Here is a 24,685-nt window from a genome sequence, read left to right as displayed (position 1 = left end):
GTGATAGCAAAGCTGGCTCCAGCTCTTTGAGGCAGCCATCTCACTGTGTGGGCACTGCCATCCCTGCTCCTCTGCCCAGCAGCTCTCACCTGAGGGATGCAGATACACTGTGATCAAATAGGTAACACACCAGGCTGGGCACCAAGAAACCTGGATGCTTGTCCTTGAGATGTGTACCAACCTGCTGCAGGACTGAAGGTGAATTGTGTCACCTCTTCGTGTCCACTTTCCATCTTCCAACAGGCTCACTCTGTCCTGGCTGCTTCAGACCAGAATTGTGTCTCACTCCTCACAGGCACAGCACCTACTGTGGGGAAGGACTCAAATCAATTCTAGATCACCAATATTACTGTTACACTGCAAAGTATTTTGAGATCGTCAGGGTAGGAGGTTCCCTTTGCCCATACACACAGCGTGCACATGGTCATGCCTGTGTGTGCATGTGCAAGCTGTGCATGGACCTTTCTTAAAACTCTGTTAAAAACTGCATCTTCCACTGGGAGAGGAAAACAAACAGGCTACAAGAATTCAAAGCCATCTCTACACTCAGGGCCTGCAAACAGAAGCCATAGCAAACCAAATGTAATTATAAGCTGGAACAACATGTGCTAATGTTAATATAAGCTCATTTGGGTATTAAATAATTAGAAGAGCTCCACAGATAGGGGATGATCAGCACAAAGACCTCCCTCAAGGGGGACTGTTCCTTGAGCAGCAGAAAGAGATGTGGCAATGGTGATGCTTCCTCCTCCATGACGGAGGGCTTGCAGCACTACCAGGGTGGTGACTGCTGGGGCAGCCAGCACAGCCAGGGCACCTCTCCTCCTGTGAGGAGGGAGCATTGTGCCACACGTGCTCTTTCAGGGAGGCTCCAGCTACCTGAGTCAGCTCTCCAGCCACCCACATGCTATAAGCATTTTGGCATTGTCCAGGCTGGCACGCCACGTCCCTCCACCCCAACACAGAGGTGGCACATCTGGTCCTTGGGGTTTCTCGCAATCACGTTACCAATTTTTCCATTGCTCCTCGCTGTGAGAACCCACGGCAGAAGCGGGATAATCTCTCTCTTTCATCATCTGTACTTTGAATGCTATTATTGAAAAGTATTTTTGCAATCCTCTTTACACAGAAAATTGGGCAAGCTGAGTACATCCTCCGTCCTTACCAGCTGCTTTCACAGAAAAGTGGTTCCAGCCAACAAGGGCGGAGGTCAAGTGTACAGAGAAAACATGGGAAAAATCACATGCAAACCTATTCCTTATCAAGTTTTATTAAAACAGTTTTTAAAAAAAAATTACTTTGCATAGCATTTCCCCACCAGAGATAGTAAAAATAAACAAATAAAATCAGGCTCATGGCAGCTTGCCACAGTTCTCACAGAATGGAGGGAAAATTGGTTTACTAATGTATAGAAACTTGCCTGACCTGTCACCAGAGCTGTACCTCTTCTCCTCACTTATTTACTCTGGAAAAAGGCACCAAGTACTTTGTGTGCAGCTGAAGTGAGAACAGAGCCCAAAGGTCTGGCAGGAGACAGAGACACATTTCAGACTCCAGTGCTGTAACTCTGCCGCTGGTTAGAACACGTACCTTGGTTAAAGGAGAAAAAAACCTGGGAAGTGGCTAACTAATATTAAGAGCCTACCCACAGTTTTGTAAACTTGTTCATAGTTTCCAGGGCTTATGTTGATCTTGAAGAGAAAGCAGTGGGTTCCTAAATGCACTGTGCACAGGAGCAGAGCCCAGCAATGCCAGTGTTGAGGGTCAGTTTTACTGCGTGTGATGTTTCACTGGCATAGCTCTACTGAAAGAGTATTTCCAATCTGTGCTGCAAGATGAGCCAGCATAAGCTGGCCTCACCTCAGACATCTCTATTTCTATCGCAAGTTGAAGACAAGCCCTCAGAGAGGAGCACAAGATCTGTTATATGGATCAAGCTAAAATTCAGACAGCTGGCTGTCTGAGGATTTCCTGAGTTAGCAATTGCACCCGGGCCATCGTGTTCTGCATCCTCCGATGGCCATGCCCTCTGTGATTTCATTTAATCTTTTCTTGTACCAGCTAAGACTTTTGGTCTCTGTAGCATCCTATGGCAGTGCCTCCTGCAGCTTATATATGTGAAAGGGCCCGTCCTTTCAATTGCATTTGCTGCCTGATAAGTTTACTAGGAATCCGTTGATTCTGGCGTTGTTACAAAACAGACTCAGAACTTTCTGTTCTCCTTCATAATTTTATGTTTATTCTCCCAGTACCAGTGGCTGGTCTTCCAAACTGAAGTGTCTTGGTCTCAGTAGGCACCTGGCTGCTCTACAAAGTTTTTCCTGGATGTCTCACAAACGACGGTCCTTCCACCATCACAACTGCCTGCCACACCTGGGGCAAGCACTCCACCAGCCAATGAAGCGATATTCCCTGTCTCCTTTTTGTGAGATCCTCCCACACAGACATTCTACTTTTCCTTTCCTTTCTATCCTTTTCCCAGTGCCTGTTTGCCCTCTCCATTTGGTGCCTTGTCCAGACCCCACACTGTCTTCCCTTACCAAAGCAGAAGAGAGAGGAAACATTATGAATGTCGATGGGGTGTAGAGGTTTATGATTACCAACGTCAACCCATAGGTTGTATAAACAGTTTGTGGCCTTCTTCTTACTCAAGGTACTTTTAGTCTTAAAAAAATAAACCCTCAAATTTAGTAATGAATGATATGACCATGTACATGCTATTGTGTCTGAGTTAGCCATACATGAATTCATAATCTGTGTAGGTCAGACATGCCAGCTCAACCTAGGAAGAGCCCATGTGAAGGTCTGTGATCTGAGGCTGTGAGCAGAGTAATATATTAGCCCTCCTCCATGACTCCCACCATAACCTTGCAGGAGACAAGAATATCATCACAGGGGTACCTCTGGCCCCTTTGAGTTCAAATCTCAGAGCAAAATTTGAGAAAGCTAGAAAACAAACTGAACAAAACAGAATAAAATATTTACTATTGTCTCTGCATAAAGTGCTGAATTTTGTACAGCTTTTCTCAGAATGATCTGGATCAATTAAACACTTTTCGACAGAGTGGAAACGTGATATTCTTCAGCAGAAGAATAGGCTCCTGGCTGATCAATTGAAATTCTAGCCAGAACAAAATCATTTTCCCATTCAGTACCTAATTGCACACTTCTGGCTGTAGGGTTAGTGTTCCTCTCCTAGGGCTAAAATTTCTGAATCCTATTTGACTGCTTTTAGATGAAGAAGTGCTAGAAGCACCATCACGAAGAAATTTTTGTGGGGCAGGGGAGTGCTTCCAAGAGCGAGGCTGACCAGGAGAGCTGATCCCTTTGAGCGTGGCTGTGAGGGAACCCATAACCGCAGCACCAGTGTTTTTCCACCCCTCTTTGCTCCCTCTCAGCAGCGACCATGAATAACAAGCAGGAAAAACATTTGAAGAGAAATGAGGGCAGTGGAGGGGGAGGAGGGAGGCAGGGCCCCGCTTATGCAAGAGTGCATATAAAAAGGGGAGACAAATGTCCCTCCAAAATCGGGAAGAGTGGGGCAAAAGGAGAGCGCGAACCTCTTCACTGAAGGACGGGTTTGAGAGGTCTGTGTTTCTTTGTACCTTTACTGCAGCTGTTGCAGGGACAGATTTGCTGGGAAACACGCGTGGGCCCTGGGCTTTTTTTGCACAGGGGATGCCTGTAGGAACAGCCTTGCTTTCATCTTCTTTGGTTCCTAGTTGCCAGAAAGCTTTTAGTTGAAGTCTGGCCCAATGCCGCTTTTCTGGCACAGCTCTCTTCAGGGAGCCAAATCCTTGGACACTGGAGCCGAAGGACAGGATAGAGACTCTCTTCTTTCCGAAGCTGAAGCTCTATCTTTAAGCACGTGCACGTTCCTAAAACCATGGCAACCCAACGCAAAAAAAAAGCCTGGCAACAGGGTCCAGATATAGTAATTGGAATAATGCTCGTGCATTCCTGCTTAAAAATGCTCAGAAGTAAAATGAAAAACTAACTGTAATTAAGTCCTACTAGGATCAAATATGTTCCAGGTGTAGCAGTCTATATTCTTCATAGTCTGAAAGCTTCTCCTTTAGTAGAAACTGTGAGAAGATGAAAGACAAAGATCTAAGAAGTGTGCTAAGCGTGTGATGCATCTTAATAGGGCAATATTAATTGAGTGAGCGTAAGTGAGCGGCAAATTAGCAGGAGAGTTGTGTCTGAGCTTTGTGTTGGGGCGTGAACGTAAGGTGAAATCAAAGGGTCCCCCTCATTACTGAGGCCCGCCAAACTCCCCATTGTCTGGAGCAGGAGGAGCACTGTGGTGAAAGTGGGTCATTGAACAATTTCTGGTGAAACTTTTTTGCTGGAGAAAGATGCGTATTTTAATTTCATGACTTTATTGATTAGGGTGGGAGGGGGGGAGAAGGAAGAAAGACTCCTGTGGTCCTTAAAGACATTGACAAATTTTTGTTGACAGAAAACAATAGAACTGAGTGCACAAACACCAGAAGAGCCCCAAGCATTGACTTGGCTGAAAACCCTGAGAACTTTTAACTAAAAACTGAACTTTCTTTATGTGATAGAGACACCAGAGCATCACGTTGGAGTTATCATTCCGGTTCCTCCTGCTCCCCCACTCCTGTGGGGCAGCATCCCCTGCAGCCAGGGATGCCTGACTTGGGGTTCTTACCCATAGCAAAAGCAGACCACCAGCTGCAGCACGACTTGGTCATGGCCCACAGGGGAGCTGAAGGCAGGAGATATCCAAACAACAATGCCCTCCAGGTGCTACAGCACAGAGGGGTAAATGAAAAAAAAACACAAAAAAAAACCGTGGCACAAGATACACTGTGCCCTTCCAGTGTATATTGTGCACAGCAAACACCTAAGACTGGCAGCTATAGTATAGGTTACTAGCATCACTTGTAGCTTGTTAGCCAAAGTCAGTAACCCTTGTTAATAAGGATACTTTTCAGAGTTTTGCAGAACACAAGGTGCCCTTCACTGAAACAGTCTTGTTTCTGTGTCCTCGCTACTGAGAGTATCAGGCTGGGTTTGCTTCTTCCTCCACATTCAAGCCTCACCTAGGAGGATGTAGCAGACCAGCTATAGCTCACAGGCTCGGCGTGGTCTGGCCACCCGTGGAGATTGCTGGTGCATAGTTCGTCATGCGGACCAGCATGGGTAGAGGTGCAAGAGACAGATTTGGGTTGTGCTGTCACACGTCCCACCTGCACCTCCACTGGCCTCTGAGGGACCAGCTTTCTCCCCCAGCCTGCCTGCAGGAAGGATTCTCCAGGGAGAGGGGAAACAAGGGGGACTGCAACCCAAAACCTAGCTCTTTCTCTTACCATTTAGCTGAACAAAATGCATTTTTAATGCAGGAACTACTTCTCCCATTGCCTGGATCTGTGGCTGGGCTGCATGCATTTTATAGCTGTCTGGAGATGGTACAAACGCTCAGGGACTGTTCTGTTGCCAGATGCTTCCTCAACTGAGATGCTCAGGCAGCAAGAGGACAAAACTCCTTAAATATTTCAAGCTGTTTGTTTAAGCCTTTTGTGCATGACAGCATGTCACATAGGCCTGTGCTTAGAACCGCTTTCAGACCTCATTAGTGCTAAGGTAATCAGATTGTTTAAATGCAAAGCAGGGCTGCAGAAACAGAAATTCACTGTTTATTTGCAAAACTGGAGGACCTTTTAAAAAGCAGCAGAAAGATCTCCAAATCCCGCCCCTTTTGCGAAACAGGAATTGGGAAGCTGAGACTGGGAGGAATGAAGTCTCTGTTATCTGGCTCTGGCAACCGAATGCATCTAGCTTTCATCCTCTCCTTTTCAACACATTTTGTTTTGAAGAGTAAAAAGAACAAACTTTTGATCTTCTGGATAGGTCAAGATGGAAAGAAAGGGTAAGAACTGATAGCTTAATCATTTTACTCTGCAGTAGTGTACATGTCCCACTCAGTTATGGGTACCGAGGCTGCAAGGTAGAGATTAAAGGTAATTTATCTGAGAAGAAAAAAAAAATCTGCTCCAAATATACAACAAATACAGGTACAAAGAAATCTGCACTCCTTCCAGTCTGGCACAAAATGAGCTGGGTTATTTTCAGCTCCTATAATCGTTCCGTCTGCATAGTAAAAGATTGTCTGTCTTAGTAAATGTGTAACTGCAGGCTATGCAGACATGCTGGGACCAGTTAAAGGTTGTGTATCCATCCCTGGAACTTTCTACGCAGCCAGCGTTAAGCCGTGTTCAGGTTTCATCCAGTCCTCTCTGGCCGGAGCTAACTTTTTTTGACCCCCCAGCCTATGATGTCAAGTAGCTTTGCGCAACGCCACTGCCGACACGTAGAAAGGGCCCCCCCTCCCACCCTGGGAAAGGGCATAAATCCAGTTGCAATCATGCTGCCCCGCTCCAGGGGAAAGAGGTGTCGTGAGGAGCCTGCCCGAGCTGGGACGGCGTTGGAGGGGTGGGACACACCAGGACGGCAGCGAGTAAGCACACTTACTGGATTTCCTTTGAATGCCAATTTTTCAACTCAAGTTTTCATGCTTTTCTGAAAATCTCAGGGCTGACTTCTGTAGGGAAATAAACCGTGCTTGCTTTCCATAGATCAGGCTTAGTTTAAGTGCCGGCAGTGAGAACTGCCCCTCTTGCTCCTGCTCATGAGAAAAGAGTTGACACAGTTGCTCTGGCAGCGGCAGAGAAGTAACCACCAGGCACCAGCGGTGCCTACTGGTGCAGTCTGACTGGGTGGCACAGAGTCATCCTCCCTGCTGCTACAGGAAGGATGAAGGAAAGCTTCAAAAGAACTGTATGATGGAGAGAACAGGGTGGGAAGGGCGGCACCTCCAATTGGTGGCTTTTGGGTTTGTTTTCCTGAGCTGTCCCAATCTGGAAAACACAGGGAGTAGACTGGAAATGTACTAGCACAGAGGCTGGGTTAACTGTGAAGATGAAATTGGGAAGATCTCTCCCAAGATAAGTTTTAACTGGTCCTAAGCAACAAAGAAGCCCTGCAGGGCTGCATGTCACTCGCTGAGGCTGGAGCTGAGGAGGTGAAGACAGGGCAGGGAGCAGAGGGGACAGCAGTGCCGACTGCGGCTGCCTACACGCTAATTTAGAGGATGAGGTGGGAGTTAATGGGGAAGAGTAATCCTTGGATGAAAGCACGGGGCTGGAGATCTACAGCAGATCCTCCCCTGCATGCCTCTGAGGTGCCAATAGTTTCAGGCTTGAGTGGTAGGCACCGACTAGGAAGACGCTTGAACATCCCAAGGGAGCATCGCAAGGGCAGAAACAATTTGCAAACCAAGCTGTTCAATAGGAGCCTCTAGCCTGGGAATGCAGATGTGCAGCTTAGCAGGCATATGTACTTAGCAAGGTATGTCTATTTACCAGGCACCTGCGCATCTCAGGTTTTGTATCAGCAAGAGAGTGGTGGTGATGCTGCAAACCAGAGTATGATTAGGCATCAAACACTCGGGGAATCCCTCAGTGACAAGAATACGGTTATACGTCGTAAATCAGGCTGGGAAGGTGCCAGGTCTTGCATGGCTGAATTTAAACCCTGACACTTCCACTCTGTGTAAATTAAAGCGTTGGTGAGACAGACATCGCACTGTGTCCTCTCAAAAGGCTCAGGCTAGTAGAATTACAATACCTGTCAGGCTAGTGTGGTTCGAAAAATCTTGGAGAAAGGAGGAGAGCAGAGCTTGGTTACTGACAAGGCTGTTAGCGTTTTGCCCATCCAATGAGCTGTGCGGAGCTTGGAAAGAGCAAGAGAGGGTGAACAAAGCTACAATAAACCAGTAATGACAAGTAGAACAAAAATACAGCTCTGAATAACAGCATTTGGCCAATGATAAGTGCTATAGATGCTTAATTTCCAATGCATTCAGATTTCAAATACACAAATTCAAAGTTGTATACTAGAAATCCAGGAAAGGTACAGTACAGCTATTAGTTATCAAAAGATCAGAGCTAGGAAAAGTGAAAATTATAAAAATGCAAAATTTGTCAGTGTGGCAATGTACATATGCGTGTGTGTGTATGTGTGCCCATGACTTTCTCATTCCAAATACGCATCAGATCCTTTGTGCCAGAACTCCAGTGACACCCATATTCAGAAAGATTCCCTACTTCTCATTAGGAAAAACAAGAGCAGCAGGTGGTCTTTTACCACAGGAGAAGATTGCCTGTACAGCAGAGTAAAGCTCAGCTTACCCCTTCTACCTCTGTATTCGGATAAAGAAGGTGCTATGAAAGTGGTTTCAGCGTTACCACATTTGTTTAAGGAAGCCTTGAGCATGTTTGCCTAGAAGCTAGAATGAATGTTTGCACTGGGCTATGAAAACACAAAATGCTCTGCTAGTGCCAAGCATTATGCTGACTAGACACATGCGGCGGGATCGTTCAGTGGTCGGACCTTAAGAGACCTGGTCTCCAAACCCAGTTCCTGCGTAACAGCAGGCGAATTGCTTAGCCCGTCCGTGTGTCAGCAGGATTCAGTGCAGCAGTTTGCAGAGATAGCTCTGAGCAGGTCCCAGAAGCAATATACTTGCGTTATTATAATGTTTTGCCAGAACCAGCACGCTCTGGTTTGCAAGGCTAACTAGTTGGCATGTACAACCATATTGCTTCCCATGCTAAACTGTTAGGGTACAGCAGTGAGTGATGGAGTCAAATCTGTGCTTGGGATTTCCACACCTGCTGCCATGGAAACTGGTGGCCATCTCACCCTAGGCTTTTCAGGGGGCAGAGTCAGACCAAGCAGCAGTAAATACTGAAATTCCTGCCTTTGTAACTCCAACACAGCTCTAGCACCTCACCCTGTGAGTAAGAGAAAATGTATTTACCACAGGCTGATCAGGCTTCTTTCCTCCCCACTCTTTCTCTCAGCAGACACCGTGGATGCGATTTTTTCGACATGAACTTGGCAGCAGATCTTCTCTGTTTGTTGGCATGCCTCACCACAGTGGCTTGTGACCGGGTCTACGTCCACCCTTTCAATTTATTTGCTTTCAACAAGAGTACCTGTGAGGAGCTAGAAAGCCTGGTCCAGGAGGGAATGAAAACTTTTGTCCCCATCTCAATTGAGTCTCAAGCCACACCTGCCTATGAAGATGACCTGAAGGAGAAGGACAAGCTGGAAGCCCCGAGCCTGAGCGTCTTGGCGAGGCAGAAACTGAGCAAACTGAAGGACTCTGTGTATGTCCTGGGCATGCGGTTTTACAGCAAGCTGCAGGAGGCACGATTGGGCCAAAATATGCTCCTGTTCCCAACCAGTCTTTTCGGCTCTCTGATGTCTTTCTACCTGGGTGCCTCAAACCAGACAGCAGCTGATCTGCAGCATTTGCTGGGATTTGTTCCCCCCTCTGGAGACCGTAAATGCACCTCCAGGGTGGACGGACGCAAAGTCCTTTCCAGCCTGAGGATGATTGAAACCCTCATCAAGAGCAGGGACGAGGAGCTGCTCTTCTCCAAGGTGCTCTACCTGTTCTCTGCCCCCGGCGTAGCTCTGTCCCAACAGTTTGTGCAGGACTTGCTCCCCTCCGTGGATGCTCTCTACGCCCGAGCTGTTGATTTTACAAACCCAAGCGAGGCAGCAAAGCAAATAAACGCCTTCATGGAGGCCAACAGCAAAGGCCAAAGCAAGTACTTAGTGACTGACATCGATCCATCCACCGACTTGCTGTTTGCGGTGGATGTCCGCTTGGCAGGTACGAGGCAGCACTGCTCATTTTGGGGGGCAGGCTGGGTGATGGATGGGTAGTGGCCCTGCTCCCAGGAAGGAAGTAAGGTCACGCCTGGCCAGAAGCCAGAGGGAAGGGCTCAGACAAAAGGCTGGGCTGCTGCTCAATGTACAGCGCCCTGCTCCCCACAGCTGTGCTGGGGGTCCTGCCTGCACTCTGCCACGAACCAGCATGGGCAACGGCGGAGGCAGTGGAGGGAGATGGCCCCCAAGAAATTTTCCTTACCCAGGAAGCTAAGGATTAGGAAAGGTGTTGAGTGAAAATGGTCGGGAAGTAAGTTTAAAGCAAGCCAAAGAAATACCTTTCTCCAGAATCTGTATTTCCACAGGGTTCTGGGGGTAACAGATCGGAGGTACAGATTTAAGAAAGGCTAAAAATTATAATGGATGCAACTCCTCTAGTGGCTACTAAACATAGAAGTCTGCAGGCAATTTCTGGCTCAGGAGGCAACTGAACAAGCTACCAGTTATGAAAGCGGGGAACATGTACAAAATTATAATTAAGGCAATCCTTTCATTACCTAGCTAGGATCATTCCATGCTGCTGTCCCAGGAATCCCCCTGCACCACAACAAAGCCTCCTCTTCTGAGTGCAGCTGCTTTTCAACATCCTTGCGACTGAACACAATACCAGAGTTCACACACTTTAGGACAGCTTGCCTACCAATAACTGTATTTCAGAAAGCTTTTGGTGAGCCATAAGTTTCTCAGTGGGCCTCTACTACTAAAGGTGGAGCTCTGGTGCCTGTGAAAGGCTTTTGTGCCTTCATCTTCCCACCTGTAAACTGGATATCAGGTTTTCTTTTCCTTTCACAGGTGCTGTCATTAACTAATCCCAAATGCTCAAGGAGCTGTGAACATCAGCTTTCTCTTCAGTGTAAGGTCAAGCATAGAGATGATACTGCAAAAATAATTCTCATGTTACAGACTTGGGCATGGTCACAAGAGCAGAATTTTCCTTTAGCAGAACAATTTTTTCCTCTTGTTCTGTATTGGAAACTTGTAATTTTATTAGCTTAGGAACTCATGCTTGAGGGTCTGAGTCACTGGGTCAGCTCTACTACTTCCTCTCTCAGAAGCGGGCACTTGAGATGTTGTAGTCTCCCCAGGTGGGATGGAGAAAATTGGCTGAAGAACAAATGAATTAGATAAGCAACTCTCTTCCAACAAACACAGGAGATTACTTCAGCATTTGCTTTGTCATTTGGTTGCGGACGGGCAACCATGACAGCCAATGCTCTCATGTTCTGTGTCTGTCCCTATGGCTGCAGAAAGGAAAAAGTACATTTTTTTGGGTCTGAAACATTATATATGCTCCTGAGATGCTATCAACAGCCATAGGGTTGATAAAATGACAGAAATGCATACAAAACAACAGCTAAATGTTCCAAATGTTCTAAATGGTCTCAACTGTTGTTTGCTTGCATGCAGTTGCTTTCACATTTGTAGACTTGCAGGGCCAAGCAGGGACGGCCGCTTAGAATCCAGTGCAGAACATCAGGTGCAAATTTTACTGATAGACTTTTTTTTTTTTAAGTTGCAAAATTATTACAAACTAGTAAATGAAAATAGCACCATGGGACTGCACAATCTTAAGTGCTCTTACCTTCTCCCATGTAAACTTTGTTTTGAACAGACAACCCTCAACAACTTCAGTTTTAATGAGAAATTTGGTAGAATACTTTTTGTTGGTCTTTTTTTTTGTTTGTTTGTTTTTGTGGGTGTGTTTTTTATTTTTTTAAAGTAAGAAGTTGTAGCTTTCCACAGAAAGTCATCCTCTCATTAAGCTTGTCAGGCTGGCATAAAGCCTGTATTACAACACATGGTGATCATAACCTGAAGCAGAGAGATCCAACTTTTCTTTCTTGTACTCCCAAGTCAGTAGTGCAGAGTACTCTTTTGCTCTCCCAGACTACATCTTTGCTCTGTGATTGACAGCCTTTTTCATTTCTGTTATCTTCTCTGTATTGTAGACATAAATTCCTTCCCTGCTCTGATGTGGTTGCCGAAAGGTTGCCCAATCTCACAGCTTCTCTGTCCTGATATGAGAGATCTCAGTGTAAGGAACCGTTTCTTCCAGTGTGTCAGCTGTCACCTTCTATAGAAGGGATGTGCATCTTCTTCAGTTTTCCTCATTGTACATTCCAGGTGTCTGAGGCAAAAAGCAGGGTTTCTTTAGTAAATACATCTCTTCCGTGTCCTAAAAAAAAAAAATGCTGTAAGACACAAGTAGTCATATTAAGACTACCAACATCAGTTAGAGTGCTTTCAGGAGAATGCACACCTAGTTACATGTTTGAGGGCAGTGGTGTCCAGACCCTCACGTAGCAGAAGGCCACAGGGAGCCTTTTCAAGCACTGGGGTGCTGATTTGCCATGGTTCACGACTGACACAATAGTAATGGACTCACTCCCAAAGCTTTAAAATTTTGCAATATCTTTCTCAAGACTATTTAAAGCCAATTGCTATCCCACCTTGACACATTTAGCTATCTGAATGCTTAATTATTTTTTTTCCTTTTATTTAACTTTGTCACAATCTTGACTTTTGCTATCCTGTGAGAATAACTTCTGCAGGTTTTAAAGACCCTGGGAAAGGGGCTCCTTTCTGCTTGCGTCTCTTGTTCTTACAAAATAAGAAAAAAAGCCGAACAACTCTACTTCCTTATTCCTTGTTTTGCTTACACCTTTCACATCTCTGCTGCTTCTTTTTGGTGAAGTTATAGCAAATGAAAGTGCCCGAATGCTCTTTTTATGCAAGGTCATTTAAGAGGCAAGTGTTCCTATGCAAAACCACTTACTACATATTAAATATGTTACAGTTCAGCGCTTATCTGGATTTATTTGGGAATAGACTAGTAAACAGACCAGCTCCTATTGTCTACCGATATTAATTACCTCAATGCAAGGAGGTCCTTTCTTAACCACAACATATATATCTGTTTTCCCAGTTCCACCCAAACAGCAATTTCAGGATTTCTGATCTTTGCCCTTCTCGCTGATGGCAGTAGTTTCTTTAATGCCAACAGGATTATCTGCCTAACTGGGCAGCAGCACTGGTCTATGGCAGTGAGCAGATAACATGTTGAAATGCAAAGCTGTACAGAAGCAGTGGGAGGCGAGAGCAAGGCTTCCCAGACTTGTGAACTGGGTAAGAAATTTATATTAAGGTTTAGCAAGCACTCAGGTATGTCCTTTTTAACCTCCTTGGCTCAATCACATGTCAGTGTTACGCTTACTACCTTCCCCATTGCTTTGATTCAGAAGATCACCAAGGGTGAGACCTCAGCCAGAGCTTGCACTGCCTTCCCTCTCCCGAGCCCGCTTGGCTGCCTGAGAGTGCTCCTGCAGCAAGGGATGTCCTGACGGATGTGCTCCCAAAATGTGCCATCACAGCCGCTCAGGGGATGGAAAGGAAATCCAAGCAGACCCTCCACACAGGCCTACGAGCCAACCGGGAGCCACGTGGCAGCCTATGAGGAAGCAGGCAACCAAACAAGCAGAAGTACTGTGCCCAGAATGGCCACAAAGCCGTCAGAATCAGAATAGTTTGAGCCGGAAGGGACCTTTAAACGTCATTTAGTCCAACCCCCCTGCAAGGAGCAGCTTTGTCTGCAGTCCTGATGGTTGCCGTCCCTGTGCTGTGAGCCTGCACCAGCCTCTGCCTGATGTTACCAGAAGGTGTGTTAAAGGCAGGATATAGATATTCAGAGCAGCTAAACATTATTTTATACACACAGCCCTTGTCTAATGCATAGTGTGTTTTTTTTTTTTTTTTTTTAACAAACATATACACCAGCTAAGGGGCAGAGGGGAGGAGAGAAGAAAGATAAGAATCAATTTCTTCTTTCTCAATCTTTTTTTCAGTGACTGTGAAGCAAGCCTCCCGGCTCAAAGAGCCTCAGGAGTTCTGGGTGGATTCAACCACGAAGGTCTTGGTCCCCATGTTGTCAGTCACGGGGACATTGAAGTACAAAACTGATCCCAGTGGGACTTATTCTGTGGTGGAAGTCCCCATCAGCAAGACTGCGCTGCTGGTGCTGCTGCAGCCCATCAACAGCAGCAAGCTGGAGCACATGGAGTCGGAGCTGCCGTTGCAGTTCTCAGCCTGGCTTCAGCAGCTGTCCCCAAGGTAGGGCTGGGGCACACGCGCCCTCCCTTAGGGATTAACGGCACAAGGGACACGGACAGGCCTGCCCGCTGCCTGGGGTCTGGTCCTGCCGGGGAGGGTTTAACTCCGAGCATGAAGAGAAACACCTGCAAATCCCAGGGGCTTCACCCCAAGGAAGCTTGACTTCAGTGAGATCAGCTTTTTATCTGGGAGTATTTCAAGGAAACGAGCAAGTGCCTTTCCATAGCTGACAACACAGGGCCCATGTGGGATAATCTGGGGTTTAACAGCATACCCAGGGCACATTTAGCGTGACTTCCCACTTGGAAACAGTAACATGATGCCCATCGGTCCTTGGTAGCTACCTGTCTCCACATACTGAGTGCTTCTTGTGTCTGTTTGCCTGCTCCCCAGGACTGCCCAAACACCATGCTTTCCTAGTGGAGAGCACTCACTCACTTGTCTGTCTCTCTCTTTTCTGCAGAGAAATTAAATTAACGCTGCCAGAGTTAACAATAGAAGGCAGCTCAGATCTACGGGAGCTTCTTGCAGACATGCAACTGCCCGCACTGCTGGGGAAGGGGGCAGATCTCAGTAAAATAAGCGACGCAAATGTAACAGTTGGAAAGGTACAGTATACATCACTGGCATTTAAAAAATAGGCCTCCTGCTCAGTTTCAGCCTCCTTAACTGTATGAATTCACCTAGAACAAACCAGTCAGAGCCATATGGGACACATGCTAGCAGGGGACTTCCCAGATGACTGAACGATAGCAAATACTTTTTAGATAAACACATCAGCAGGAACAGGTTTGCTTTAAACTATTCAAATTTCATCACCGCAGCAAACATAACATGCAGAGGGATGAAGCTGAAGGTCTGAGCGTGCTAGGTACCTCAAACACAAGTTACACTTGCATTCGTTACCACCTCCAGCTCAAACACCTCCAGGCACTGCAGCTGGAGCAAATAGTAGAGGCTGCAGCTGCTGGGCTGTTGAGGATAATCCTCCAGCACTTTGGGACTATTCCCAGAAACTGCAAACACAGAGCTGTGTGCAGCACACAACCTTACCTGAAGACAGGTTCCAGCGTTCCAGTCCCAAGGGGAAGAAGGGAGAGCGTGAAGGAGAAGGCTGACTTTCATAAAAAGAAGGCAAATTATGTTCCAGAAGTGTAATTTGAGTGCCTTTACTTTAATTGAATTTTACTTTTAGAAAGTGTCCTGCCTTGGAAATTCTGTCAGAGGCTTCAAGGGTACCAGGATTTCATACAGCCCAAGTGTACAAGCAGTTGTAGAGCTTTTCCTACATGTTATGGAACAAGCACTCCAAGGTCTTTTTTAAACATCCATGGAGTCTTTCCTGTGCTGCTTACAGCTGATCTAAGTTACCGATTACTTCATGTGCTAGAAAGCACCGAAACCCTCATTCATCTCTTCACTGCCAGGCTCTGATGACTCTGGATTTACTCGTATGTTTTGCCTTACAGGTAATAAATAATGCCTTTTTCAAACTGACCAGTGATGGGACAGATCACCCAGAAGACCCCGCAGCACAGAAGGAAGATTTGGTGTTCCAGGAAGTCACACTGAACAAGCCGTTCCTTTTAGCTGTTTTTGAAGAGAAGTCGAGGGCAATGCTTTTCCTTGGCAGAGTAACAAACCCACTGCACAGAGTTTAAATGCAGGCACGGGGGATAGGGAGGGAGGGGAATGATATGTACTTCCCATCACCTTTTTCTCATTCATCAGCTATTTTTATGATCTTGTCGAGTGCTCTACTTAGCTTTGAGATGAAGCAGGTAGTGTTTGAAATATAGCTTTTTGAAAGCTAAAAACATTTCACCCTTGTTTATCTATTTCACATAAGACTACTCAAACTTTTCCTCCAGCTTCTCTTCTTTCCTTAGTCACACTTTGTCTCCCTTCTGCCCCCAGATCCCTTTTTCAATGCAGTGGGGACAAAGTAGTAGCCAGCAGGACATTGACTTAAAAAAATAGTTTTATAAGCACAAGCAGCATTTACTATAGAAAGGTATAGAAGAGAGCCTCTTCATTCCTTAAGAGGTCACTTTTTGGTTTTCAGTTTGGTCAGTTTTCCAAGAGATATCTCCTTTTATGTTACAGTGAAAGTTCTACAGTTATTCACAGAGATTTTTCTAACTTCATCAGCAACATTTTCCTTTAAAAATGCTGCCAATAGCATGGGCAGGCTTCACTTGTCCCACTGAGACAAGATTTTTTGCCTTGGAAGCAAGGAAGTTTCTTCTTTCTGCAGCCCAGATGGATATGTCCACTTCTGAACATTATGGAAAAGCTAAAAATAGGGTTTGGTAGCATTAATGAAATGTGATGGATAAATTTTCGTAGCCTGACAGAATTATCTCCATTAGAAAAAATAAATAAGGTCTAGTATTCCAATACAATTCCATTCATTGGATTACTTTCTAATCTGAGGGGCATTTATTACAGCCAAAAAGAACATTGCTGGTTAGAGCCCAGATCTGTAAACTTTAACATATCTAAACCATATGTTCTTAAAAGATAGTTTTAATGGCAATAATCTATACTAGTATAATAAACAGTGGATGTGCTGGTACACATGAATAAAAATGTTGCAGTGGTGCAATGCAACTCTCAACAGTCATAAAGGTTTGAAACATTAAGCTGGAACAACAGATAATTAGATGATTCTTGAATGGGAAGTGAGGAATTGAGAGTGAAATCTTGGTACTAAGGAAAGCCTCTCAGTGGAACAAGGATTTCCACCTCACATCTCTAGATTTGTCTTTAGCGCTGACACCATTTAGAAAATAACCGCAAACCTCTTTGGTATATGACGCTAGATGTATCCTACAGAGCACGGCAGCTCATTGCCATCCACAGTGGCCCAAATGTGTCTAATCCAAACCCACTAATGCCAGCTGCTTGCTGCCAGTGATGTAGATACGTGACAGATCCTTCTAGCTTAATGGAAAGGACTACTGAGTAACACAACTCACTCTGGAGAATACTAGCATTTCAAGTGCTATGATACAGCATCTAAGTATTTATCTGATTATACTGTGTGTATTCCAGATGCTCTAACATCTAAATACTGTACTTGTTTTATATACAGAAGCAATTAACTGTAAATATGCAGAGATGGAAAGATGCAAATAAAACCACTTCCAACTTGCTTTGCCACAGTTCAGTTGGGTGTATGTCTGTAACTACATCCCTTGTTCTGGCTTCTGAAATTTGCTCCAAGTCAGATTTATGGCTTTTAAGACAGTACATTACAAACTGTTACGCAGTGCGGCCAGCGATACAGATGTAGGCATGAAAGAGGCAGTTTCCAAGTGTTCATACTAATTTAAAAGCTATCCTATTTACTCATTAAAGTCAGAAGGTAGCATCAGCACAAACAGAATTTCAGACCACAAAATGTTCCATTTCTATAGTGAAGATGGAGGATAACGAAAGGGAGCCCCTGGCTACACTGCCAGTAAGTTCTGGGACAAAATGTCATTATTCACAGGTGGGGGCTGCATGCTGTTGGAGGACTCCATACCCTGTTTGGAGGTTACACGCAGAAAAACAAACAAAACCCACCCCCCACAAAACCAAACACTTTTCAGAAAAGAAACTTTGTGGTGGAGAGCAGCTCTGCACTGACACCCTGGAGAAAAGGAAGAAAGGGCCAAGAGAGGGAACTAAAAGCATACTGGCCAGAGCAAGGTCCGGGAAGAGAGAGGTGTTACAGCAACCGCTACAGTACCAAAAAGATAAGCTATCTGTATGTGCCCCCATTCTCCTAGATATTCAAGTGATTAAAAAACACCCAAAACAAACAAACAAACAAACAAAAAAAACCAAAAACATGCCAGAACCCCCCAGCTAAATCTCTTTGCTTCTCCAGCAATATAAACTCTCCCGAGACTTGTTTCTTACATCAATTTTACATCTAAAATTTGTATGGCATTTTATACACGTCACTCTCCTCCAGTGGTCTCCTCCAGTTCCACCCAGCTCCTCTGCCAAGCACACAATGATGGACATCTCAAACTGCCTAAGCATCATTCACACACTGAGCTCTCAGCTGCAGTTTACAGCTCAAAGGTCTAGTGAATGAAGCACCTAAAATGATCCTCTAACAGACAGGAGATTTGGAGAAAGAAAACAAAGACAAGGACACGTGTTTTAAGTTTCATCAAAACAACATTGTTTATCCCTGAGCATAGCTGACAATTATGCTGATAAGCTTAAATCTAGGTAGTTTGCTTCCTCATCCCTCCAGTTCAAGCATGAAAATACAACTGCCAATGGAAAATGGAGGGTAAATATTCCTCAATATCGAGTGGTCCAGCCAAATACACATATTGCTAGTTACCTTGTAATGAGGTTAAAACAGTCTGGTCCACTTCTGGCAAAATCCACAAACGTGAGAATCCAATTACTGTTTTAGAGGAAAACATGCCACCACTCTTTCTCTCCTCAGTGCTATTATACAAAACCTCTTCCAGCTAAATTCCTTCCAGACTTAGACAGAGCAAGTTTTCTAGAAGTCCTAGAAGAGAAGAAGGTACAAAATCTGCATTTCATTATATGAAATAAAGTGCAATTAAAAAAAAAAAAAAAAAAGAGGAATAGAATAAAGGATTATTAGCACAAGACACCTCTTTCAGAACACACTTACTTACACTGGAGATGCTCTCCTCCTGACTGATCCACAATATTTGAAAATGCTAAAATTCATTTTACCAACGACAAAGCCAAAGCCAATTCACACCTCTTCTTTCTTTCAGCAGGGGTATCACAGAAATTTTTATCTAACTGAAAGAAAATTAAACGCTATTCAAGTGAACAAAAATAAGAGATGGGGAACTGACATAAAACCAGTGATGTAGACATTTACAGCAATCACAGGACCATTCAATAATTTTGATTTGCTATACAATGTTATTTCCTGCCCTGAAATTAAAGCTGGTCTTCAATGGAAAAGAACAGAATTCGGCCTGTATGCTCAGCAAGCTGATGATGACAAGCAGGAATGTTGTTATTGCAGGAAGATTTGGAAAAACATGTGCAACAAAAGGGCAAGTGACCTTTTCATGCCTTTTTGGTTCGATAGACGGATTGCATCCTTTTCCCTGATTTTGGAGGACACAAACAAAGCTGTTCTATCTTCAATCACTAGTATGCACAGATCTCAAAATCTGCTACTTTTGTGACAGTTGTTACAGAAATTTAAATTTATAAACACCTTCCAAAATAATAAGTTGCATAATGCATTTACACTACTACAATCTCAGTCTCAGACTACAACTTACACATTCATTTTATAGTAAGAAAACATGGCTGAAAAAACAGTAGCTAGTGGTAGTAAGACATCTCTACTCCTGACTCTTAATAAAAGCAAAGGAACAGGCGCAGATTCCTATTCCTGTGAGCACTTTCCTTATTCCAGAAGAGGTGGAATAAAGTCTCTCTGAAAGCTTCCGACATCCAACAATGAATACAGAAGCATATAGGACATCAAAAGTTAGGAAGACAATTTATTACATATTATTTTCATCATATAAGTTCATTCTACATTTTAAGATGTACAACAAAAATAAAAAACAACATTTTATTCCACTTTTATTCTACAGTAGAAATTTTAGAACTTTTGATTGCTTTCCATATAATGGAAAGCTACGGTAAATTCTCAGTCTTTCGGTAAAACAAGCCTATCCTGACAGAAGATGCACCGATTTGTTGCTGGATATACATTAGGAAGCACTTCATTGCTACTTATTTGGTAAAATAAAGAAGAGTTAAGTTCTCTCCCTCTTTTAGGGACGTTGTTTATCTTCAATCACACGCTTTCAAAAATGCCTAGGATTGTTCTGCTGTAGCCTGATCCTTGGCAGTTAGAACCAGCTCTGTAAGGGCTGAAAGACTTTTTATGCCGCTTGTTTCCAGTCCCATCTTTCGTATCTAAAAAGACAGAGAAGAAACATTAATTTTCTTTGAAGCATCAAAAGCTCCCTAACTATTCTACTTAAAATATTTAGCAAAGCATATGTTTTGTCCTGCACTGACACGCGTCAAAAAAACACAACTGCACATTGTGCACACCATAAAAAAACCACATGTATATTGTATCCAACTTTGCTCAGTTAAGTTTTTTCCAGTTAGTGTAGTGTCTTGCAGGGAAATATTTAACCATCTTCTAGGCAACTTATAACTAAAGCCAGTTGGAGGTTTTCCAGTGAAACAGTCAGAAAGACAAAAACTTGGCTGTAAGTTTGTTTTTAATGCATTGATTTCAACTGAAATTTCTTCAAACCCCAAATGAGGTTTCTGGGCAAAACTTTAAAGATAAACATGAATACATCCAAGAATAGTCAACAGCATGATGATGAAAGCATTTCAACATGCTGCAAAAGCCTATGGTTCTAGCCTCAGACTTCCTGGGGGATGAAAACAACTCTACAAATAGAGAGGTTGCTACAAGTAATTTCTTACCCAGGAAATCTATTGCTCTGACAATTAGAAAAATACGGCCACGAGAAAACTAAGAGTGCACTGAGGAAGAAAAATCTGGATCTAAATAAAACCATAATGAAATTATTCTGAAAAGGTGTTTGCTGCTGGAACTCTTAGCAATATTCACACATACCAAAACAGCTCCTAAATTACTATGAATAATCTGTCCCAGTTCAGCTTAAAATTCACATTGCAGTGATGTTAGTGCACATAATAGGAATAAAAGAGCAAAAGCCCAGCCCCAGTAAAAACGTGCCAAACAATAGTTCTTGTTAGTACGATTTCTGTACTTCCACCCAAATCATCTTCTCTTGTGATAAGTCTCAGATATGAGAACAGCATCTGCTCACACAGGCAGACTTTATCTACCTGTTATAATGCATCAACATCATCTGTTCCTAAACAAGACTGATGACAACTGCTTGGCAACTAATGATACGGACTTGAACTTGGAAGTTTGTTTATTTCTAGATATAATTTGCAGAAATAAATGAGTAGAAAACAGTATGCTTATACAATTTGATGTAGCTACCGCACACATTTCCTGGAATATTTTCTTCTTTTATTTGTTTTGTTATTTAAGGTTTCATATTTGGCACTGAAAGGAACTTACAGTTAGCAGCACAACAAATAAGGCTAATGTCTTCAAAGCTCTTGGGAACAGACCCTTGACTATGCAGTAAGTCAAGGCTGGAAATATCCAGAGAGAAGGCAAACAAAAGCAGGGCCATAAAAATGTTTCCATCAGAGCTAAGGAAGGTCCCTGCCCTCCAGTCTGTCTGTACACCCATACAGTGTTTCTTCTTTGTGCTTCTAAGCACCAAGTAGTGCTTGAATTTTGAATAGTAAGAAATACCAGTTTTGCATTTGTATTGGAAAGGAGAGGAAAGCAGGCATTGCTCAAGTGGCATCTGCAATCACGAAGGTCTCAAGTTACCTCTGTTATACAAATGGGAAAAAACAGAGCACAAACCCCCAAAATCAAAACCACACCAACAAAGCTTTCAAGACCAAAAAAAAAAGTCAAGCTTCCCTTTCCTCCTCCATCTCACTCTCTTCCAAACCCAGTAATAATGGTAAACAAACTTGTTTGTCACAACTTACTTGTTCTCCAAAATACTCAACGTCTAGGGCCAATTGCAGTCGGATTTTGTTATCATCACTCATACCCCCATTTGTACCAACAGGGTTTGAAGTTGCAGTTTTTCTGGCTTGCTTCAATCTTTTTAGGCTCTCTTCCATTTTCTTAACAGAACTCAGCACATCAGATACAGTTTCATAATACCTAAGTTAAGGAAGATTAATGAGAAAGAAAAAATTTATACTTTTATAGAAAAGTCTACTTCATACGTATCAGTACATCACTGGCCCTGAGAAAAATGCTGAACAATGCTGGGAGGAATGTTGTTTTTTTTTGTTTTTTTTTTTTAAGCTACTTATATTTCCATCATTATCAATTAATCAGTATTTCAATCATTAGCTCTAGAGGTCAATCTGAAGAAGCCTATGGTGCCATTCAGTGTTGAAGCCTCCTTCTCATCACAACATTCTTGACCTCTTCAAGATGTTTGAACTCAAGAGACCAAGGAATGCAATTGCTCAGTCTGAATCAGCCTCTATTTACAACCAATAGAACAGTAAGTAAAATTCCTTTTATGAACAGGACAAGAATAACAGCCTTAGGGATCAAAAAATACATAATTTTAGACAAGCTCTAGAAGTATATGTGTATATAGGAGCAGGCAAGTGCACACCAGTCAGAAATGCCTATTTCTAAAATGAAGAAACTGATCTGAACAAGACACTCAGACGTTGGCAGGAAAAGTCAGAATAACACTAATGCCAAGTTAGAAATGGTGCAGATGGAAAAAAGCATCGCTTCCCATATACTGGGATCCACATTAAAGAAAGCACGGAATCAACCAAGGTAAACAGATCAACTAATCAACAAAATTTCAAAAAGCCTTATGGACTGAAATCCCATGCCTAAATGGCAAGGGCATAATATAATATAAATTAACTAACAGATGCCCAGGACAGCGCGTTGCTAAGAATAGCTAAGAGGAGAAAATAGAGCAACAATGGGAAATCAGACGATCCATAAAAGAAGTGACCAGATTCAGCTATGTTCTAGTTTGCTAAAATCTGTACCTTTCAAAAAGCCTCTCTGTGACAGTGGTCCAACTATTACTGTAAGAATTAAGAAAGTTGAAAGATCTTCCCGATGCTTACTTTTAAACAGGGAGGCAATAGAAAACAGGCAAGCTTTTTAAAGAGATAATTAGATAGGAATGGCTAAATACAAAGTGCTCGCCAGTGCCATGGAAACTGGTTCAAGATACCATTCTATAAAAAGTAAAGTACACCAAAAGTCAATCATGCTCTCTTTTCATATCTTGTTACTTCCCAGTCCTACTCACTTGTGAAGAGTTCCTGCTTCTGCTGTACTTAGAAGTTCATCTGCCATTAAGCAAGTTTAGTCCTCAGTGATTTTTAACCAGAGTTTTTGCTCTTTTCTGTTTTTCTTATTGGCATGCAAGAAGATAATGTCACAGTAAGAAAGTAAATTAATTATTTGCCTCTGCATTCTCAGTGAAGAAATTACAAGATCACTCCATTTAAGAAATTCAGTTTGTGTGTCTCTTCTCTTGTTCAGTGAGTATAAGACATTTTAAAACAAACTGATAAAAACAGTAACAACAAATCATGAAAACAGAATTAAACAGAACTATCTAAGGAATTAACAAATGAACCTGCCAAACTTACTCCTGTGTCTAACCACTACCACTGTGTTTAACCTAGCATTTAAGTTGGTTTTGGTAATGCTGGCACAGAAAGCAAGAAACTGCTTTTTGGGGAAAAAAAGCTCTAGATGGATCCAAGGAACTACAGAACCGCTACTTACTTTGTGTGGTGTCACCAGATTTACTGAAGCTTTAAAAGCAAGGCTTAGTAGGCACAGAGGTGTAGACAGCCAGACAATAATTCAGTCTAAGATATTTTAGCTGTATAAAACATGAGACCTGACATTCCAGAAATATTTAGAGTCCTTCAGCAATGTTAAACATAACTGCTATGGGTTAAGAGTAAGCTTCTTTTTATGGAGTAATAACTGGTTAGAAGAAGAGACACCAAGCTCAAATAAGCAGTTCTTAGGTGAAATACAAGTGACCAGTGGAATCCACACCAATCTATGCTTCGCTCTGTCCAAAACAGTTAAGAATAATTTTAGTTAGTGAATATTTGAGTGTCAAAACTGTCTTAAAAATTTAAAGTTTATTCTGAATAACCGATAAAGTGACTGCAAAGTGCTGCATGTGCATTGGGCATTAATAAGGACCTGAAAGGTGCCAGAAGTGGAGCAGCAGGAAGCGATAAGGAGGCAGAGGGCAGTAAAGAACTCACATTCTGACTACAATGTAAAGCCTCAGTATTGTGTGGCTAATTCTCAGAAAATGTCAATCCAATGCTCAGCAGCAGTCAACAGACAAGACAATATGCTAAGGATTATTAGGAAAACCATGTAAGGACAGACAGAATCACCAGCATCACACTTTAACCTGTATGGACTCTTCTGATCATACCACCCACAACCAGAGAAGACAAAGAAAAACAGCAAACAACAGCTATAGATGTGGGAAAAGGAAACATCAAAACAGGCTAAGGGGACTCCTCAGTCTGAAGAAGATTACAGAGATACAGAAAATTACAGCTGACACAAGGAATAAGTTGTCCATAATGCAAGAAGTAGGGAGTATCCATTGAAATTATCTGTCAGAACTTCCAAACAAAAGCAAGCATTGCTTTCTCCTGTTACTGGTTAAACTCACAGAACACAACATCCCACAGCAGTATTAATTTAAAATGTAGCTAGACAAATAGACATGAACAAAGTCCACTACGGAACTTTATGCAGAGGGATATTCATGCTCAGAAGTCCTCAAGATGCTAACTAGGAAACGGAAGATCTATTAAAGAAAACATTGCTTTATTACTGCCTTATTAAACTGTGAATACTTAGCTCTTCAAGAGCTAAAAAAATCCAAAGGTGTTGTTTTTTTTTTTAAACCACTAAAAAGGTTTGGATTGGATAATCGTTACACACATTAAAAAAGCCAAGGGAAAACAGAACTCAAGTTTCTCGAAAATTCCACCATTGTTCACTGAAAATAACACGAGATTAAGATCTTACACCAATTCTGAGAGAAAATGCAAGTTTTTAGTTCACTGTTGCATTACTAGAGCTAAACAATTTTTCAGGTGTCCTATCCACAATGCCACGGTTTGCATAGATCTGAGCAGAAGTCAAGTCTCTGCA

At 43.1% G+C, this 24,685-nt stretch overlaps 2 protein-coding genes across 6 annotated transcripts in view; one reads left to right on the top strand and one right to left on the bottom strand.

Annotated features, from left to right (window-relative positions):
• Positions 1-3,478: 3,478 nt before the first annotated feature.
• On the top strand, positions 3,479-16,280 carry AGT (angiotensinogen). Of its 3 annotated transcripts, none has more exons than XM_086743633.1 (5): positions 3,479-3,587; positions 8,892-9,712; positions 13,611-13,875; positions 14,339-14,483; positions 15,345-16,280. In XM_086743633.1, the coding sequence occupies exons 1-5, from the start codon at positions 3,514-3,516 to the stop codon at positions 15,534-15,536; spliced, it is 1,497 nt and encodes a 498-aa protein (XP_086599759.1). In that variant the 5' UTR covers positions 3,479-3,513; the 3' UTR covers positions 15,537-16,280. The 3 variants fall into 3 exon arrangements, with proteins under 3 accessions (XP_086599759.1, XP_010114381.2, XP_086599761.1); XM_010116079.2 differs by having other exon boundaries at positions 3,491-3,587; positions 8,895-9,712; XM_086743635.1 differs by lacking the exon at positions 3,479-3,587 and adding an exon at positions 6,379-6,484.
• A 1,754-nt stretch (positions 16,281-18,034) lies between these two features.
• The window catches only part of COG2 (component of oligomeric golgi complex 2), a 30,050-nt gene continuing 23,399 nt past the window's right edge, over positions 18,035-24,685 (bottom strand). For all 3 annotated transcript variants that reach the window (XM_086743630.1, XM_086743631.1, XM_086743632.1), the window contains 2 exons: positions 21,472-21,652; positions 18,035-19,815 (listed from right to left, as the gene is read on the bottom strand). In XM_086743630.1, coding sequence (XP_086599756.1) covers positions 19,714-19,815; positions 21,472-21,652 — 283 coding nt within the window. In that variant the 3' untranslated portion in view covers positions 18,035-19,713. The remainder of the gene's footprint in view (positions 19,816-21,471; positions 21,653-24,685) is intronic.

Source organism: Chlamydotis macqueenii, chromosome 3, assembly GCF_036417535.1.
Source record: "Chlamydotis macqueenii isolate bChlMac1 chromosome 3, bChlMac1.mat, whole genome shotgun sequence".
NCBI classification, from domain to species: domain Eukaryota; kingdom Metazoa; phylum Chordata; class Aves; order Otidiformes; family Otididae; genus Chlamydotis; species Chlamydotis macqueenii.
This window is presented reverse-complemented; position numbering and strand designations above follow the sequence as displayed.

Bases quoted from the DNA above. Each gene is read 5' to 3' on its own strand.
- AGT (XM_086743633.1), top strand. From the start codon at position 3,514: ATGTCCCTCCAAAATCGGGAAGAGTGGGGCAAAAGGAGAGCGCGAACC. The intron at 13,876-14,338 runs GTAGGGCTGGGG...TCTTTTCTGCAG, and splicing joins CTTCAGCAGCTGTCCCCAAG to AGAAATTAAATTAACGCTGC. The intron at 14,484-15,344 runs GTACAGTATACA...TTTGCCTTACAG, and splicing joins CAAATGTAACAGTTGGAAAG to GTAATAAATAATGCCTTTTT.